At 41.9% G+C, this 20,299-nt stretch overlaps 1 protein-coding gene across 2 annotated transcripts in view; it reads right to left on the reverse strand.

Moving 5' to 3' along the window:
* TENM4 (teneurin transmembrane protein 4) overlaps positions 1 to 20,299 on the reverse strand; it is a 419,617-nt gene that overhangs the window by 219,039 nt on the left and 180,279 nt on the right. The window contains exons 4-5 of one of the 2 annotated variants that reach the window (XM_024200637.2): positions 17,210 to 17,308; positions 15,027 to 15,262 (exon numbers count right to left, since the gene is read on the reverse strand). In XM_024200637.2, the coding sequence (XP_024056405.2) occupies positions 15,027 to 15,262; positions 17,210 to 17,308 (335 nt within the window). The remainder of the gene's footprint in view (positions 1 to 15,026; positions 15,263 to 17,209; positions 17,309 to 20,299) is intronic. The other variant, XM_029911562.1, reaches the window with a different exon arrangement.

Consider the following 20,299-nt stretch of genomic DNA (forward strand, 5'->3'; position numbering starts at 1 on the left):
TTCTGCTGCTCTCCTTTCTTCCTTGTGTCAGGATCCTGAACTCGACTATCTCATGGTCACTGCTACCCAGGTTGCCACCCACTTCTACTTCCCCTACTAATTCTTCCCTGTTTGTGGGCAGCAGGTCCAGAGGAGCACGGCCCCTATTTGGTTCCTCCACCACTTGCACCAGGAAGTTGTCCCCAACATTCTCCAGAAACTTCCTGGATTGTCTGTGCACTGCTGTATTACTCTCCCTCCTCCTTGTGTTTCCTCCAGGTATCCCACTTCCCCACTTACCTCTGGCCTTATCATTAAGCATATGGAAGTGAAGGTTTCATTATGTAGATGTTTTAAGGGAGCACTTCATTGTTTTAAGGAGACTTAGGAGATGAACGTGCACTTTATTTTACTTTCTTATCTCTCTCCAAACAAACTTGACAAAAACAAGCTATTAATGGTGAAAGTTAATTCGGGCAGAAAACCCCACTTTCTCTGTACAAAAGCCTGGCAAATTGATACAAATGTACTATCTGGGAAAGCTGATTAAATGGATGACACAGCACAATTAATGACACTGGAATTTCCCCACCTCCCTAGAGACCCTGGGCAAAATCCAGCACAGGACTCAAGGGAGCTATAAATCTTAAGTGAATGGTACAGATCAGTGCTAAAAGCTCTCTCAATAACAAAATTTAACACACCTGCCAATCTGTTAATTCCAGCCTCAGGTGTAATCCAGCAGACAGAAAAAGGCAAAAACTGGTCAAATGCAACCCACAGCATTCTATAATGAGGCCCACAGCCACCTTTTTAGTTAATTACATCCCAAAAACAATGTTAAGAGAATGCAAAGGTTGCAAAGTCATGAACGTAAAAGGTAGAAAATGTCAGAATTAAGGTTGCCTGTGCAACTTTAATTTGGCTCCCTTGTGCATATGTATCATGATAACTGTCTTTAATGACATGATCACATATTATTTTTCCCACAAGAATCCTGATAGGAGGAGTAATTGCAAGGAAAGCCTGCTCAGCCCCTGCATCTCCAAGTTGGAGAATACTCAGGCACTCTGTGGAGATGCCGCATGTGCAGTCCATTCATAAATGGAGCATGTTTAGTTGCTTTGTGGCAACGGCACAGTCTGATCAGCATCAGGAGTTGTGAGGGGATGGAGCATGGTCAGTGCAGGTGGAATCTTCCAAGATTTTAGCTACCAGACTCAAACAAGTCTCTACTGAACATGTGTGACCAGAGATTTTTCAGAGGCTTATTATTTTGCCAAATTTGGGCCAATTTTCAGAGAGATGGCAAAAGGCTCATTGCTACCTGTACCGCTTACAAGCAGGTGTGACTTATGGACATCTAGGGTATGTCTACATTGCAGCTGTAAGTGAGCCTCCCAGCCTAAGCAGAGAGACTCATGGTAGTTCAAGCCAACCTAGCATAGTAAAAACAGCACTGTGGACATTGCAGCTCTGGTGGAGACTGGGGCTAGCCACCCGAGCTCAGATACAGGGGGTCGGGTGAGCTTGAGAGCCTTAGCTGCTGCCTGAACTGCCCTGTCCACACTGCTACTTTTAACACACTAGCCACAGCCTAGCTACTGTGAGCCTCTCTACCCAGGCATAGAGCCTCACTCACAGGTATAGTGTAGACATACCGATACAGACCTGATTCTCCACTGCCGTGAACCTTATATCATCATCTACACCTGTGACGGGTGGGTGTAAAATGGTAGCAAATCTGAATGACTGCGTTTCACACAGCTGAATGACTATCCATGCTTAGATAATTGTGTTTGAGGCCCTTTGGGCTACCCTTTCGGTCCCATCTACTCTGCAAAATAACTGTGCCAGAGGAACCAGTTACAATGGGGTTGTCCTGGGATGCGGTCCATGCCGGCCTTTTCCACACTAGCCTCGTTTCCCCAAAATTTCCTGTGGTTACTAATACTGGTTCAGCTCCCTGAGTGTTAGCAGTGGAATGAGCACTAGATAAATAAAGTGCCAATTCAATTTTTTACCGCTGGTAATCTAACACTGCTTAGGTGTTTTACTTGGCACTAAAATGTCAGGAGCCATGTAAAGCCTTTTCTACACCACCACGCTAGGTGTATTCCTCTAATATTTCCCACCTTTGCTAACAATGGTTCTGCTCCACCTTGTGATAGAACCAGTGTAAGCAATAGTGGGAAATTTTTGAGAAATAACCTTAGTATGGGCAAGGGCATTATTCCCCCTGGTACTCTTTAAAAAAATAAAAATAAATGTCCCTTTCCATTGGATATTGAAACCATGCATGCTACAACTGTATGAGGTGGACAATGCACCATGCTCCAGCTGTATTATGTACTACCATGTTTGAAACAAGTTTCCATGCACTGCTCCCACCGTCTCTTTAAATTGGGGTGTAGTTAGCATGTTTCTGATCGCAATGTGGATGGGCTTTAGTACAGGGCACCCCGAAGTCAAACAAAGAGGTATGTCAGAAAGGTTGGTAATTGGGGGAGGGGCTGTTAATTTTTAACTTGAAGATCATGGGCCATTCCCAAAACAAATCAATTCTGCTACCTAATCATTCAGGGTTAGATTCTGCCATCCTTACGTTACCTCATGCCTTACTGCATACATTTTTCAATAAAGTGTAACACACTTTGTTAGTTACCGCAGGTCACCCCACCCTGGGTCCATACATTAGTTCTGGTCAACTCTCATGCCCCTGTTCAGGAGCTACCCCCTACCCTCTTCCTGGAGCTGGGGTTATGGTTCAAATGATCACTCTCTCAGAACAGGAATCCCCTATTCTCCTCCTACTTCAAACCGTCACTTTGTCTCTCCGTAAGGCACGAAACACAGCCCTCCTCATGGAGTGAGTAACTCAGACCTTTATTCCTAGGCCAGGAGTCCCCACCTCTCCTCCTTGGAGGTAGGCTGTAATTTTGCCAGACGTAGAGACTCAGCCTGCTTCTCTTTTCGGTGGCTCTTTTCCTCTAATTAGTCCTCATGCTCAGAGGGTTCAGTCTGCAGTCTTCTCCTGCTACCAAGGAGGAGGTAGCATATATGCTGGTTCTTTAAAGCTCATCTCAACTAGTTGGGTGAGATGGGAGCATTGCCCTGCCCCCTCTGCAAGGCTCCTGGCCTCACACACTCAAAGATCAGTGATGGGATCTCCTCCCCAAAACCACTTATTTGGGGGATCGCTTCCTCTCTCTACCAATATCTTCTAGGTCCTGGTATATACATCAGGCCTTCCAAAATTTTAAAGGGCCATGCCACTTGCCAGGGGTGGGCTGACCTCTAGGCACCATACTACCCATCACAAAGCCCAATAGAAATTTATACCAAACCCTGCACATAAGGTTTTGAAGATATTTTGTAATTTATAGTAGAAAAGGAAGGCGGGGGTGTGGGGGGGAAATAATCACTGAACTCTAATTCAGGAGTATTTTTCAGTGTCACCGACATCTTTATCTGAGCCTATTATTATGACTCGTTACCCCCGCACCAACGTATAGTGTTTAAAAACAGTGAAAGAAAATCCATTATGGGAAATGTTTCTTTCTCTCTCTTCTTAACTGTAATTAAATTACGTTATTCCCCAGTAATTAGTATGAAATAAAAACACAGACTTGAAGAGAACTCCTTTCAGGAGATATTAAGACCTGTAAAATTGATTCCTCTTCAGAGTTCATGTGCAAAGGTCAGTCTGAGCTGTGAAATGAAGAGTCCGCCGGCACGTCTACGTCACTGTCATAAATGCTGTGCCAGCACTCGCCGTGTCAAATGTGTATTTTTCGGGGGGGGGGGAAGAGGGGGAAGGTAGTACAACTATAAAAACTCACTACAAGTAAACTTTAGTGACCAAATCTGAGAGTCCATTTCCTTTCTTTTAATACAAGAAGAGGAAATTACATTCAGGTAACCCCTTTTATTAAACAATCCTAAACCCAGGGGTGGATTAAGCATGCAAGGGGCTGACTTTCATGTTGTGACACTGACATGTGGTTTCATAGACTTTTAAGGCCTAAAAGGACCATGGTGATCATCTAGTACGATGGCCTGCACATTGCAGGCCACAGAACCTCACCCACCCGCTCCTGTTGTACAGCCATAACCTCCGGCTGAGTTTCACAACGCCACCGTGCAAATACCAAGCTCAGTGGGATCTTTATGGATGTGTAGCCCAGCTCTTGATCAGCCAGAGACTTGACTGTTTTGAGCTATTTCTAAACAGAAGCCATTCTCTATAAGTCTGTGCACAGAATTTCTTACTGCCTATATAACAGGGGTAGGCAGTGGGGGGAGGGATGGCATTTTCACATATTCATGTTATGTATGTATATATTTTCTAATTTGATCATTAGCAATGGGTCTCTCTGTTATAGCTAAGAATTAGCAAGGGCCCATTGCATTCACAAAAATAATTGCTTGCACACACACATACTCTTTAAGCAAAAACAAGTCATTTCACAAGGCTCTAGCTATTGTTGATATTGGGACAAATTGTGTTCTCTGTTATACTGGTGAAAACTGCACTATGCATTGTTTTTCATGCTCTAAGTGTGATGAGAGCCTCATAATGATGTCATGTGTCATAATAATAAAAAGCTACAGAGGCTAAGCATGGGGCCATATAATAAATAAATAAACAGACAGATTGATCAGAAGTCTAAATGCTTGAGACAGAGGTAGTATGTTAATTAATCAGGAGGTAGCTGAAAGTAGGGTTAATTTTAAAATGGCTGATGTGTCGTGTATGAGGAACTAGACCAGCACCTTGCAGTCCCAATACTCGGGAATGTCAAAGGTGACTTAGTGCCATTTTTTCCCCCAAGACCCCAAGCGCATCTGACCAGGCTGGAGGATCAGGACCATATTCTTATTATACTAAAACTGTAAAGTGTTTCTCCTTCACATAAACCTGGTATTGACCTGATTAGGTTCAATATGAGCAAGCAGAGGATAGTTCCTAACAGTATTATATATATTTGGTGTTTCAAAAGGACTAATTTCCCAAAGCTGAGGAAAATTATGAGCAAAATTGATTGGGAGGACAAATTTAGACCCAAAAATATGAATGAAAATTGAGAGTTCTTTAAGAAGAGTTTATTAAATGGTCAAAAAGACACAATTCCCCAATCAAGAAACAAGGCAACTTTGGCTAAAAGCCCATCCTGGCTCAGTGGCAAAGTGAACGCAGAAATTAGAAATAAAAAAAATTGAAAAAAGGGGGAAATAGTTACCAATCAACATAAATCAGAAGTTATGACAAGCAGAAAATTGATAAGGGAAGCTAAAGATAGCAGAGGAAAAATCCATGGCTGGCTGGGCTAAGGTCAATAAGGAGCTTTTTTAGTATACTAGGAACAAAATAAATACTAGTAATAGAATAGACCCACTATTAGATGAAGAAGGTAAAATTGTTAATAATTATTTAGAAAAGGCAGAAGTATTCCATAAATATTTCTGTTCTGTATTTGAAAACAAGCAGGATGATGCACTCATATCACATGAGGATGACAAAGTACTTTTCAGTCTATTAATAACTAAAGAGGATGTTACACAAGTTCTACTGGGCACAGACCTTTTTAAATCAGCAGGACCAGATATATTTGGTGGTGACTCAATTACAGTGTATAAGTACCTTCATGAGGAGAAAACACTGGGTGCTGAAGCGCTCTTTAATCTAGCTGAGAAAGGCATACCAAGAACCAATGGCTAGAAGCTAAAGCCAGACAAATTTAAATTAGAAATTCAGCACACATTTTTAACGGTGAGGGTGATTAACCACTGAACCAAGATACCGGGGAAGTGATGGATTCTCCATCTCTTGATGTCTTCAGATCAAGGCTGGATGTCTTCCTGGGAGATATGCTTTAGTCAAACACAACTTATTGGACTCAATACGGGGTAACTGGGTGAAATTCTATGGTCTGTGATAAACAGGAGATCAGACTAGTTTATGTAATGATCCCTTGTGGCCTTAAATTCTGTGAAAAGCCCATTGTAGCTGGATCCATTGAAGAAGAAGGGAGTCTTTCCACTGATTTCAGTAAGCACTGGATCAGGCTCAATGAGATGAGATTAATCAGCATTCTTCCCAGTGTACTTCTGAAGGACTGTTGACTGTTTCTGCAAGTAGGAATTCAATGACCTGGTTTCAGAACTTGCTGCCCTTGCATATTACAACTCCATTTTCATTGCTTGTTTTATAAAATGTATTGCTTTTTAGCATCTGGTAAGCAGTTCAACATGCTCGCATGAAGAGCCCCACAAAAATGTGACTACATGAGCACTGTCAGTTTCCAGTGCAATGATTTTGCAAAACCCAGCTGGGAACGTATGTGGCTTTCATGAACATGGAAAAAGCCAAGATTTTATCCTTGTAAAACTCTGGAATCTGAGCTATAAAATGAGCATGCATTATAATTATGAAAGTTCAAAGTACTTTTTAGGTTTTATACTTGGAACCATTTGGCTTCTTGGACAACACTTCCATTGTTAGATTAATTTTAATTTTTTTTTTATTTTTGTTGTTTTGAGCTGCTGCTAAAACAGAAGATAATTTCTATTTCTTTTTAAGCCATATTTTCTGACAAAGGGTACGTCTACACTTACCTCCGGGTCCGACGGCAGGCAATCGATGTTCTGGGATGGATTTATCGCGTCTTGTCTAGACGTGATAAATCGATCCCGGATCAATCCCGGAAGTGGTGGCCGTCGACGCTGGTACTCCAGCTCAGCGAGAGGAGTACGCGGCATCGACGGGGGAGCCTGCCTGCAGCGTCTGGACCCGCGGTAAGTTCGGATTAAGGTACTTCGAATTCAGCTACGTTATTAACGTAGCTGAATTTGCGTACCTTAGTCCGAAGTGGGGGGGGGGGGTAGTGTGGACCAGGCCAAAGAGAGATTTTTTCTTTCAACAGTTTACATACAACCATATAGTTCCTTGACCCAACGCTGTTAATGTCAGGTTACAGATATTGGTTAGGGCTGAAACTAAGGGAACCATCTATACCAGTGAGACTACAGTTAGTTCCCCAACACCCATTTGAATGAACTGATCTCCACAAGCGTAGCTAAAAAGTCGGATCTTGTATCTTTAACACCTTTATTTTAAAGCTGCCATTAAAGCATCTCAGCTTCCTGTTTCTTGGGCTATAAAGCTAACCGTGGCTGCTGTCCAAAGACAAAATGCTAAGCCAAAAAAACCCCACAAAAACAAAAAGAGATGCTCACTCTCTTATAACAAGAAAGACTCTTTCTGGATGTGGAAAGCAAGAAACAATTTCAATTATAATTATTTCACAATGTGACTAAAGCAGCAGCAGAGGAAGAAAAAGCGTGAAGGGAAGGACTGGCAATGACTTGCCCTGACAAATGTTTGCCCTTCGCTTGTTTCTTCTCCCTAATGATTGCTGCCTTGCTTACAAGTACAGTCCTAAAGTGCAGCCTCCTCTGCTCTCTCAGAGATAGTGAGGTACTGCTCTGCACTTTACAGAGCCTTATGTATTTTATATAACTTCATGGGAAAGTTGGTAAAGTGACTTAAACATTAAAGTGATTCACCCTAGAACTGCCCAATGAAAACTTCCATTGCCAGATCCCTGCAGGCAGCTTGCTCTCGCTCAGTGCTACTCAACATGTATCTTGTACACGTTACACACAGCAGCTGCCCTAAACGTTGTTCCTTAATAAGAGCAGAGTATGAAGGAGGCTAGCCCACAGGAAGAAAGGGCTCAGAGTTTCCCCACCATCCTTACTGTAGGACAAAAAAACATAAGGGGTTCCTCTGAATTGTCTCAATCAAGCATTTTTCAAGGGTCAGTCAATAGCTCCATTTTGATGGCATCTTTCCATTTAGTTAGAGTTCTTTTCATGCCTCCGGTTCCCAGAGGTAATTCACATGGGCAAAATGTGGAGCTCAGGGGTGAGATTATCACCAAGATCACTTAACACCAGACTGAAGGGTCAGCATCCAGTTGATATATTATGCTTTCAGTCAGACCACTTTCCAGAATCACAACAGTTTTTGTTTGTAAACTTTCCTAAGGCCCAATCCAGATCCTGCTGCAATCTATGGAGGCTTTGCCATTGATTTTAATGGGACCAGACAGCATGGTTAGGATACTCTGGACTTATTTCAATCTCAGTTGCACCAGTTTTAATGTAAATGAAGTTGATCCTGTTTAATAATGATGCATGTCAGAGAAGAATCAGGCCATCGTTCTCATGCTGATAATACAGGAGCCTATGAATTACAATACTTTTAAAAATATCAATTGTAGTTTGTCTTTGGGAGTTGCTCAGATGCTATGGTGATGGGCACTTGTATGAAAAACTGGAAAGACAGAAAGGAACACATTTCATTTAGCCTGTAAGCTCTTTGATGCATTGACTGTCATTTATTATATGTCTGTACAACGTTGCGCACAGTGGGACCCAACCTGATTGTGCGCTTTAGGCACTATAAGTAGGCTTGGCAGAATTCAATGTTTTTTATAACTTCAACAGATAATATTGTTGTGTATTTATAATCATTTTTAGATTTAAAATTTCACAATCGTGCAAAACTATGGATGTTAAGCATTTTTAACCATTATTTTTAACTATTTAAATTTTCACATTTGCAGGAAATTGGGGGAGGGGTGAGAGAAGAGCCCGATAACTATTTAATGACAGTAGACGCTGAGATTCAAAAGTTAAAGCTTTCTAAACTGTTAAAACAAAATCATCAACATCACACGTCAAAATACACAGAGTAAGTATCCTTAAATCAACAAATCATACCTGTTTTTACTATTCATTTGCTAATCCATTTATAAAAAGCTTAATTCCAAAGTTTAAATCATTGGATTCTGATTCTAAGAAGTTTTCAAGCAGCATTTTTCTCACTTGGTTTATCTGTAGATTTCTAATATTTTTTCAATGTGTGTGTGTACAGTAAAGTTAACATTTACTGTAATTTACCAATAAAAATCGAATCTAGGTCTAAATATAGGTGTTATATCATAACAACAGTTGTGGATGAAGAATAATAATACTTGCTCTTTTATTGTACCTTTCACCACTGGGTCTCAGTGTTTTGCACATAGTAATTAATTAAGTCTCACACTACCCATGAAATAATTGCAGGACACAAATGTTAATTGAATTGTGATGCCAAGTCCCTTGCTCTAAAAAACAGATCACAATGTATAAAGGCTTTGCCAGAAAGGATCCTTTGGTGTGTTGTTTGTGTCTTTCTTAGCTGAGATTAGATGGAAATAAGGAATGGAAAGGGTCCTGTAAATTAAAAGGAGAAGACAAACAAAACCCTTAATCCTGGATTAGAAAAGAAAAGTGAAAAAAGAAAAGGAAATTTATTGGTAGGGCAAAATATTGGGCTATATTTTAGGGTGAGTGAAAGAAAGCCTTAATATCTCAGTATAAACATAGGCTAAATAAATACAGCACAAGCTGAAGAATGAAGCATTAGTGATTTTCCTATTGATCTCAGGTGCTGCCCAGACACCATGGTAATTGCTGTATCAGAAATGCATAGCTAGATAGCTAGAAATTTCGGAAAGCTGAGCTGAACTAGGGTTAGTATACAGCATCAAAGGATCAAGGATAAACTGAGCTCAAGTTAGCTTTTGGGACAATCTTTAAACAACAAAAAGAAAGCTGCTTTATAAACACATCACAGTGCTGGAACCGTTTTACTGTTGAAGCCTTTTGCCGGCCGTGAGCAATGCAACTCTAAGTGAAACAGTGGCTGTAAGGAGTTTAAATAAATGGAGAGCTGAAATAGCAGAGAGCGATCTGACTCCAATCAAATGAGTGGCTGTTTTGGCTCTGTAATACATTTTCCATCCGTATCTTTAATTTGAATCAAATGCACATCTCTTTTGGTGTCTGTGAAATGCAACCGCATCACATGCTTAAAATGCAGGAAAATAGCAAGTGCTTTACTACATCAAATTATACATCCATCTGGCCTGGTAACTGGATCAGGAAGATACTTCTTCTGTTTCAGATGAAAGCAACTACTCTTCATCCCTAATTCACTTAGAAACCAATGCTGTTCCTAGTATCTAGCCAAGCAGCTGGTGGACATGAAAGAGCTGGATAATCTAACAAGTCTTTTCCATTTCTAATGCCTATGATCTCTATGGGGACAGAATTTTTTCTCCCAAGATGTGGAGTGATAGCAGAGCTTCTCCACAGACCTGTCCTAGCAGCCCTTGTTCCTACCACATATTAGGGTTGCCAACCCTCCCGGATTGGCCGGGAGTCTACCAGAATTGGCCTTGATCTCCTGGGGGCTATTGAAAGCAATCTGGGAGATTTTAATAGGCTGCTAAAAGTCCGGTGGGTGGCGCAGCGGGGCTAAGGCAGGCTCTCTACCTGCCCTGGCTCCGGACAGCTCCCGGAAGCAGACGGCATGTCCGGCTCCTAGGTGCAGGGGTGGCAAGGAGGTCTCCACGCACTGCTCCCACCTCGAGCGCTGACTCTGCTGCTCCCATTAGCCGGGAACCCCTCAGCCCCAGCCTGGAGCCCCTTCCTGCAACCCCGACCCTCTCATCCCCAGCCCCACCCCAGAGCCTGCACCCCCCAAATGTAGCCCTCATCCTCTTCCACAACCCAACCCTGTGCCCCAGCCCTGAGCTCCCTCCTGCACCCCAAACCACTCATCCCCAGCCACACCCCAGAGCCCACATCTCCAGCCGGAGCCCTCAGACCCTCACACACCCCAACCCCCTGCCCCAGCCCGGAACGACCTCCCACACCCTGAACCCCTCATGTCTGGCCCCATCCTGGAGCCCGCACCCCCAGCTGGAACCCTCACCCCCTCCCACACCCTAATCCCCTGCCCTAGCCCGCTGAAAGTGGGTGAGGGTGGAGAGAGCGAACAACAGAGGGAGGGGAGATGGAGTGAGCAGAGGCGGGGCCTTGGAAGAGGGGCGGGCAGGGGCATGCGGGATCCCCAAATTCTATTCAGTTACTGCACAGTGGAACCAGACTCGTTCCAGTGCAAGCAAAGCCCTCCACGCCTGCAGAAAAGGAGGCAGGATTTGGAGTTTGCCACTTGTGCCTTTTTGTACATGGGAGAAAAAATTCCTTCCTGACTCTCCCAACCAACTACACAGTTTAATACTCTGGAGCACAGGATTTGTTCATCCTTGTTACTGCCGTACCTTGTATAATTGAAAATAGTACAAACAGTCCCCAAATGAACAATTTCTGTTAAAATTACAGCCACAACATGTGTTTCCATGACCTCCAGGAACAGCAAATTTGCAGATTAGTTACAGGCTGCCTAAAGAAGTCTTTCCTTTCAGTGGCTCTGATTTCACTGCCCTTGCAGTTTTTATGTTGCAGCCTTGACCTAATACAGTTTTCTCTTTGGCGTATGCACCTTACAAGACCAGCCTGTGAAGTGTCTTCAGGATTTGGATATAAGGCTCTTCCTTTGCATTAGCTGTCAGTGCATGCAGTGCTCTGCTATTGGTGTGCATTGTTGCAATTGACTTAGTGTAGTCTCAATGAATATTTGAAAAGATAGTAGAGAGTGAATTTAAAGCTGGTTAATTCCAATGAAAAATAGCCTCTGATGCTTAATAGGCTTTTTTCTATTTTGTTTGCCATTATCTCTCAAGACCAGTGATTCAATCCTGCAAAAGCTTCAGCTAGAGCACAATGTTTACACATGCTGCCAGTCATTAAGTTTATATGGACTCTTGCTTCTTTCCCAATTGCCCCCCACCCCCAGATCTTTGAAATGAAAGAACAGCAAGATAAATAAGCCACAGACTATTAAAGAGCATAAACTCTTTGGTAAAATGGAAATACACCTGCTGCTCTATGGCTTTTCAGTCTTAAATAGATAACATAGTGGATGCTGCAGATGTGTTTTAAAAAAATGCAACTGTCTCCTGCAAAGAGTTTCAAAAAGGTCCAAATGGCTCTTTGTTTTCATGCTGATCGATGTATCCGTCCATCCATCCCAGACCTAAGCAAGAGCTCTGTGTAAGCCTGAAAGCTTGTCTCTTTCACCAACAAAAGGTGGGCCAATTAAAGATATTATCTCACCCACCTCATCTCTCTAATATCTGTGTGTGTGTCTGTTTTGTATCTGAGCACCCGTCACATAAAAAATATTGGCAATAGCGAAGTCCCTAGTGGAGTTCATGAAGTCTCTGGCTCGTTTCAGGTTAAGAAAACTCTGCTTGAGGTAGTTTTTTTGTTTTTGTTTTCATTTGAATGGAGGGCTGTGCTGTGAATGGCATTCTGGTGCACTACCTTCCCCAGTGGACTGGAGCATTAGTATCAACTGCTAGGTGGATGAAAGAGAATTAAACTCCAAATCACTGCCAGGGGCCCTGATCCAAAGCTTGCTCACTTTAATGGGAGTCTTTCCATTGACTTCAACTTCTTTTGGATTGGGCCAATGGTCATAAAAGAGAATTTCCATAATTACTTTAACTAGCAAGAGCCAGTGGCAACTGGCCAAGTTATCAACATTCACTAGACATAATAAGGGCTATATTTTGCCACTCTTACTCATGTTCAACAATACCTTAACAATTCAAACAGTCTCAGGGAAATCAATAGGAGTGAGATACTACTCAACATGAGTAAGGATATCTGAATACTCTGACAAACAAATACAGATGTACATAAATATCAGTGATCTAACAATAAATAAGCACTTATTTTGTAAACAGATCAGAAAATTAAAAAATGCATTGTTATTAAAAACGTCATAATTTTGATCAGGATACAACCCATCTTGTCAGAAGTTGATCAAAGTAAATTTTTTTAGGTAGGTGATACAATTCTTATCTGCAACTTGACAGGATGTAAAAAATAATTACAAATGAAAAGGTTATTCATAATTTTTAAATGAGTTAATTAGTAAACCCAGTCAGAGTCTCTCATTACAGTAATTAATAATTGATTATACTTGAAATTAAACACAATTTTTCATCAAAATCTAATTAAATAACTGCTTTTTTGCCTGCTGATTAAATCATTGGGCCTGGCAGTGATACTCTTTGTTAAATATGTTTATGCTGTACTGAACCGATGAATTTTATTTTTAATAATTGATAGTTCCTTTAGAAATTAGCAATAACGACCCATAATTACGACAGTTCAACCTGATCAGCATTCCTGGCACCTTGCCAGCAACACACAGTGCTTGGCAGATGCCACAGGATTCATCCAAATGGGGAAAAAAGGACCTAAGCATAACCCATGGACATAATTTTTAACCATATTAACTATGAATTAAATCAGGACTTCAAAACTGCTGGAAAAGGTTTCTGAACAGGAGACCATTAAGGGGCAAGTCAGCCTTCCAGACCTGTCTGTAACACAGCAAAGTGTATATACATCCACAGTCATAATTAATGGACACCAACGTTTTAAGTGAGCTATGAAGAGATACCTCTCTGACACAGAGAGACAATGTCCAATGGAACCCTGTTCAGTGCACAAGGAGAATGCTAGACAAATGAGACAGACAGGCTCAAACGTAAGTAGCAAATGATGAAAACTGACTGTACATTCCATCAAACTGCTACTGATTTAATGCTGGTTAATTAATCATTTCTGCTCCTATTATAGCAAGCACAAAAGTGACCGAAGTATAATACAAGTCAGCAGTGGAAAAGATTCAGTCATTAGAGCAGCACACATAAAGGGAACATGGTGAAACTGATCATTGGTGGTAACTGTAGTAATAATTATACACATATGAAATGAAAGCGAAAAATCTTTCAATCCAGGTAACGATTTGCTAGTTCTTATCGCAACATTTTACAGATCTTTAGCCTACAGGAAGTTACAGTGAAATCAAAGACAACAGCTTGTTTGTGCCACACAGAACAGGCTCTTTCATCTGTGGCTACACAACAGTTTGCATCATTGCCATTTTAAAAGAGGAGTCTAGCAGAGAACCTATATAAACTAATACCAGGTTTATCAGCAAAGAAGGAAGAGAAACGAAAGGTAATACCTAGACCTTAGAAGTTGAGGAATACTATTCTCACCTTACTAGTTCAGTTGCTCCTTGCAATAAGCACTGGAAACCTTAGAAATCCAGGAAACCAATTGCAGACAAAACTCAAACAAAAATGTCGTTGCACAGCTGCAACAGGACAGCAAATTTTCCAGATCTTCTGTATTTCAAAGTTAATTTATTCCACTAACCCTCAAAATGTTGAGCGAAAGCCCCTGAACTACTTCCTCAGTCTACTAAAACTCCCAGACTGTTCCCCTTATTCATACAAGTAGTTCCATTAATTTCAATAAAATTACTCGTGTAAGACCAGCAACATTTAGCTCCAAGCCAAGTGGAGATTTTGCCGGAGTAAGAACAGAGCCAACATTTCAGGATTTGGAGTCTGACTCGGCTCCCACTGACTTTGATGGGAGCACAGTCGGGACCCCAGTCTTGCTACTATGGTTTATTGTAGGAGGGCTTGTCTCATTCTAGCTGATTCCAACACTTTCTCGAGCAGAAAAGGAACAATTCAAACTCTTTACATACAGCATATGGAACAGGTTCTATTAAACCTTGGTGGTACTATTAAATGAAGTGAGCCCCACATTGCAACACCCACCAAATTCAATGGGCTTACACAGGTTTCAGCGCTTGTCAGATAGAGAGTTAGTGCACAGCAGGCTGGCGTGTAAATCCACAGTGCACCAGCCTGCTGCGCTCTAAAGATCCATGTGGACCCAGCACCTGCACATTAAAAGTTCCCTAGTGCACACTGACTTGCTGCTATTTGAGACTGGAATATGTCAAAGCACACTAGAGAACTTTTAGTGCGCAGTTGCATGGTCCATGCAGCCAGTTAGCGCACGGCAGACTAGTGTGTTGTAGATTTACACCTCAGCTTGCCACACACTAACTCTCCATCTAGACAAGCCCCAAGAGGCCTTACTTGTTAGTTACTATGGGTGTAACCAACTTGGTCTTGCAGTTCCCAAATGTTAGCAACACTGGCGCTGAGGGTAGAGAATAAAAAGGCTGAAAAGTGGAATATGCTTACCGATAAAATAAGCAAGCAGGATCACCAGCGTGACTGAGATGATAATGGCACTCAGAGCAGCACATTTCCAGTTACAGTACTTATAGGGTTTCTTCAGATTAAAGGCAGGCCTAGAGAAGGTACTTCTGGGAAGGGGTCTAGGGGGAGGTGAGTACACAGTGCTGGACGTCAGGGGATATCCCGGTGATGTTGTACAAAAGAGGGGAGAGGTGCCTCCGGGTTTAAACAGGAAGTGCCTGAGGGAAGAAAGACAAAGAGTAGGTAACTCTTCACGAAAATAAAAGCAGAGGCAGAATTCAAAACTTAGGGATGGTGGCTGCTTCCGGAGTGAAGAAAGCAGCTTCACACAATGTTTTGTAAATACATGGATGCCATGCACAGAAGAGAAGAATAAAAAACAGACAAGTCACACAGAGTAAAGGAAAAACGTCACAGTGCCAACAATACTGCAGAGAACACTTCGACAGAAAGAGATGTCTCCACAGGAAAGCTCACATTACAGTGAAATGAGAGATCCCAAGGACAGCTAGGACAGATCAGTTCACGCAAGCAGGACTGAGGGCCTGCTCCCAGTGAAACTTTCAATTGAATTTTAATGGGAGCAAGTTGGAGGTAGGGGAGAGCATGAACATTTATCCAAACATACTGATTGCTGCAAGAGACCTTTGTTTTGTTTGTTTGTTTTTTGCTGTGTGGAGATGGGGAAAAGGGAGTCTTTTCACGGTGTCGAAATTGCCACAGTGTCCCCGGTTTTCCATCCCTACATTTTGACAGCAGCCATATTTTAGCCTAGTTGTTTTATGGAAGACAATAATGTAAGGACATTGAGCAAGTCTCACTAAAATCAGAGGAAAGAATCCCATTGACTTCTATGGGAGTTGGGACAAACTGTAAATGAAAACTCCAATTTTCAGGAAAAGCTCTTGAGAACTTTAAGGCACCTGAATCCCTCTATTCCTGGATTTTCTTCAGGAGTGAAGGGACAGGAAGGAGAAACAGTGGTAGCCTGGGTGGTAGGCCTGATTCTCCTCTCTCTAGGCCAGTGTAAATCAGGAGTAACTCCACTACTGTGGGATCAGAATCAGGCCCAGTGCAGCTAGTATTTTTAGTCATGATTTTATGGGCTAGATCCTGAGCAGTGATAAATCAGTACCGCCCCACTGAAGTCAATGGGGTTAGGCTGGTTTATGCCAGTTGAGCATGTGGCCCAAGGTTTCCATCTCAAAGACACACATGTAATAATAGGGACGAACTCTCACATGCAGAAACATTGCTGTGAAGAAAAGTCATGGAACAATTTGTGCAGTATAAAGTGATGTGGATTTTCTTTCAGAACAATGTTTATACTACTTCTGGCAAACCCGTTAATTAACTGTACAAAATAATGGTTGCTACAACATGACTCATTATTTCCACTATTCGTCTAGGTTAAAACTTTAATTCTTGCAGCAGTGTCTCCACTATTAATTTATTTCTTTGCTTTATTTAGCTACAGATTTATTTGGTCCCCATTGAAGAGGCATCTGCAGTGTACAAATATAACAAGCAGTATTGCAGTTGATGATGATTATTTAATTAGGAAACCACTAACACACAGCATGTCATACAGGTTCGGTGTAATGTGTAATCTTCTTAGAAGCCGTTTATAACTTAAAAAGTTATATGATCAAAAGTTAAATTAAAAAAGTGATGGTTACCATCAAAATGGGATGTTAAATCAACACCAAAGGCCTGGGTTTAAAGAAATGCCCTATCATCACTGCTATCAGTGTCAAAAAGATACTTCTGTTCCTTTGTAAGGCAATGAACCTGGAAAATATCAGTTTAACATTTGCAGTATTGTTCAGCCAGCCTCATAGTAGTTTAAAGTCTTCACTGAAATGCAAGTAACCTTAGTTTGTAAAGGACTGTAAATTGCTACAGATACAGCTTATTAGTGAAATGATTTTCAAAATGGCAAAGAAAGCCAATGAGATGCTATGGATCATCAGCATATTAATGAGGGTCCCATTAATATGTACAGGATGCTGTGCTCCAAGCTCAGGAACCTCATTTTTTAAAGCCATCTTAGAAGAGGCAAAAAATGGCATTGCCCTTAAAACATCATTGAAGTGACAAATGCTTTCATGCAAAGATCATAATGACTGTACAGTAAACAGAAAGACCACATAAGTGTCACATACCCATCATTGTAAGCACCGTCATGTCGGGAGGAGGTGAGAATGTCCATCTCAATGAGGTTGTCCTGCAATGTCTCTAGGAATGTCTGCTTTGCTATGTTTCTACATACATATGGAAACATGAATGAAGCCAGTGAGTCATGCATCTATGAAGTGTGATCGTATAAACCACAATGGTTATAGTGCAGTTGTGCATGGAATTAGAATGATGGACCATATATTTATATGTATAAGATATTACACATATACATATACAGCATTTAAGAATGTTCACTTCTAAGTATGCGTATACACACATATATATGAGTGCACACACATCCCTGTGTGCATATATATAAAGTTCAGGTTTTTATGTCTATGTACATTATTATTTTGCTGACAGTGCAGAAAAAATATGTATGAAACTTTTTGATCTGCTGGATTCAAAAGACCAAATCTTAATTTAGCAAAGCTGTACTCCAATAATGAGTGTGCATCAGTGTCTGTTTCTGTGCAAACACTGAATACACTACCCAAATACCGTCAATACCGTGGTTCCATCTTGTCTCATCACTAAGGCTAAGATTTTGTCATGGTTATTTTTAGTAAAAGTCATGGACAGGTCACGGGCAATAAACAAAAATTCATGGAAGCCGTGACCTGTCTGTGACTTGCTGCTGCGATTCCATGGTTTCCCCCACCACCGTGGTGGCTGGGAGCTGTGGGGTTGCCCCTCCGCCCACGGTGGTTTGGAACTGCTGGGTGACCATATTTCCCAAAGAGAAAATGGGACACCCCCAGCCGCTCGCCCGAGGCGTCCCCTTCCCCCCGTGCGAGGCTATCGCCCGTCGCTGGAACCCTGAGAAGGGCCCCCTCAGGAGTCTGTCACCTGTCACTGGAACTTTGCAGGGGGCCCCCCCGTCGCCTGTCTCTGGAACCCTGCCAGGGCCCCATTGGCTGACAGCTCCAGAGTCCTTCAACCCCAGGGGCTGAAGCAGAGAATGTCAGGGAGGTCTCTGGAAATCCTTAGTCATCACATATCTCCAGCCAAGCACTTAACCAGATGGATTCTCTGTTTTGTTTAACTCCTTACTTTGCACTTTGAATTGGGTAATTAACAACTGAATTAATCTAATCTTCGTACTTATTTTAGTGAGGCAATGTTAGTCTGAGAAATATAGAAGTGGAGATATTTGGGTTTTGCTCCACGTGCACATTTTAAATAAACATTCTCTCAATTACTGAGCGGCAAAAACCGGAACAAGTTATCTGTAATTCTCATAATGGATTGCTGGTGGTGGATAACTTAAACAAATGGCACCTCGGTCTGAAATACCCTGGTTTGGGTTTTGAAAAGTCTTGTCCCTTCCCAGTTTTGTTTGTACATATATGGAGTTGAGCCAAATCCAGAGTCATATAGCCTAAACTCCTTAATACTTTTGGTTGGGGGGATTGGGAGTGACCCAGAGCCAACCACTCAACTTCAAATGTTTTATAATTACATTTGGAACTTCTATAGCACCATCAAGGATCTCAAAGCTCCTTACAAACACTTAAGTCTCAGTTTACAGACAATGAGGCACAGACAGGGGAATGTGCCCAAGGTCCCACAGTCGGTCAGAGGCAGAGCTGGGAACCAGAACCGAGACCTCCTGGCCTGCAGTCCTGTGCCACAAAACCAGACAAAAGAACATCCTTCTCATCTTCTGCAAAATCAAATCCATCCCTGATTTTGCCATTCTCTATTTTCAAACAACAAAAGTAAATCTGAGTCTGCATCTTGAAACGTCAGTAAATTCCCAAGCCAAGACTAAAGAAGAGAAACACATCAGCCTTGTGACACTTGATCACTTATGCAGGATTAAGGGCTTACAAGATATGAGAGGCATGTGGTGAACTCTGTCACAGAAGCTGTATTCAGGTAGCAGGCTATACCGAGGGAAACTTCAGTACTGCCGCATTATGCAAACCTCCCTCTATGAAGTGTCCTTAACCTTAGTTTTCATCTCTCCTTCTCGCTAATGCCAGTACTCGTTTAGTTCAAGCCCCTGCCTTTGTTGGCTATGGGCTGCACTGACAGCACAGATCTGCAGTTGATCCCAGTGACAGGAATGTGATTCATATTCATAGCTTTCAAGTACAGTGGATCAACATGCTTGAGCTGAGACACAGCACTGGAAATATCAACCCATCTCAAAGTATTTACTGCTTCCACTCGTTCCCCAAGAATGCAGGAAAAGTTGGATGTTATTCAATGTAATAAAGAAGCTACACACTCGCACACAGAGCCTTTAATGGATAAAAGGCAAGGCACCTAACAACACAGTAATCAGTAAAGGTTCATGAATAGTTAAAATTTGTGTAAAACTGGTGATTCCATGTATTTCAGTGGTGAATTGTCAATAAGATGGGAGATAACACTGGGTTATGTGAGCTTCTGATGCATGTCAGGAACAGAGCAGTCACACACTGAGCTACATTGGCAATTATTATACAACTGCGCTCTTCATTTACTATGGGCCAGATTCTAACCCCTTACTTAATCTGAGTAGGGGTTTACGCTGGGTAGACTTGCTAATTCTGGAGTAAAATCCTGACTCAACATGAGTCAGGGAGGTATAATCTGGTCCTCGGTGCTTACAGCCTGAAATTCTCTGGGACTAGCGTTGTCCTGAAGCTACAGCTGTGCCAAACAAATGGCCATCTCAGCTGGCATTTATTTGCTCACTGCAAGGTCACATTTCCAGAACAAAAAGGAGAGGTCAGAGAAGAAAGGGAGGAATAAAGAGCAGAGAAAGCGTGGGGAGAAATGACTCACCTGTAAGATCTCACTGCTGAGCAAAGATGTTTTCATACAATACATTGCTTTTAAAGCAGCAAAGGAAGAAGAAGTGGAGAAAAGAGAGGCAGAAAGAGAACTAGAGGAAAAGGGGAGAGGAGTGAGGAAAAAGAGGGAAGGAGGAGATGTGAGGAGGGGCTCTTCTTCCAGCAACATATGGAATTCTCATGGGCATAGTATTTGTAAGATTTAAGCACCTATACTTTGCATTTATGATAGCTTTTGCATTAAACTCAACCTGTCCCCACCCAACCCTCCACTCTGAACATCCCGAG

The sequence above is a fragment of the Terrapene carolina genome, unplaced genomic scaffold (genome assembly GCF_002925995.2).
Source record: "Terrapene carolina triunguis isolate 2854851 unplaced genomic scaffold, T_m_triunguis-2.0 Scaffold97, whole genome shotgun sequence".
Lineage (NCBI taxonomy): Eukaryota > Metazoa > Chordata > Testudines > Emydidae > Terrapene > Terrapene triunguis.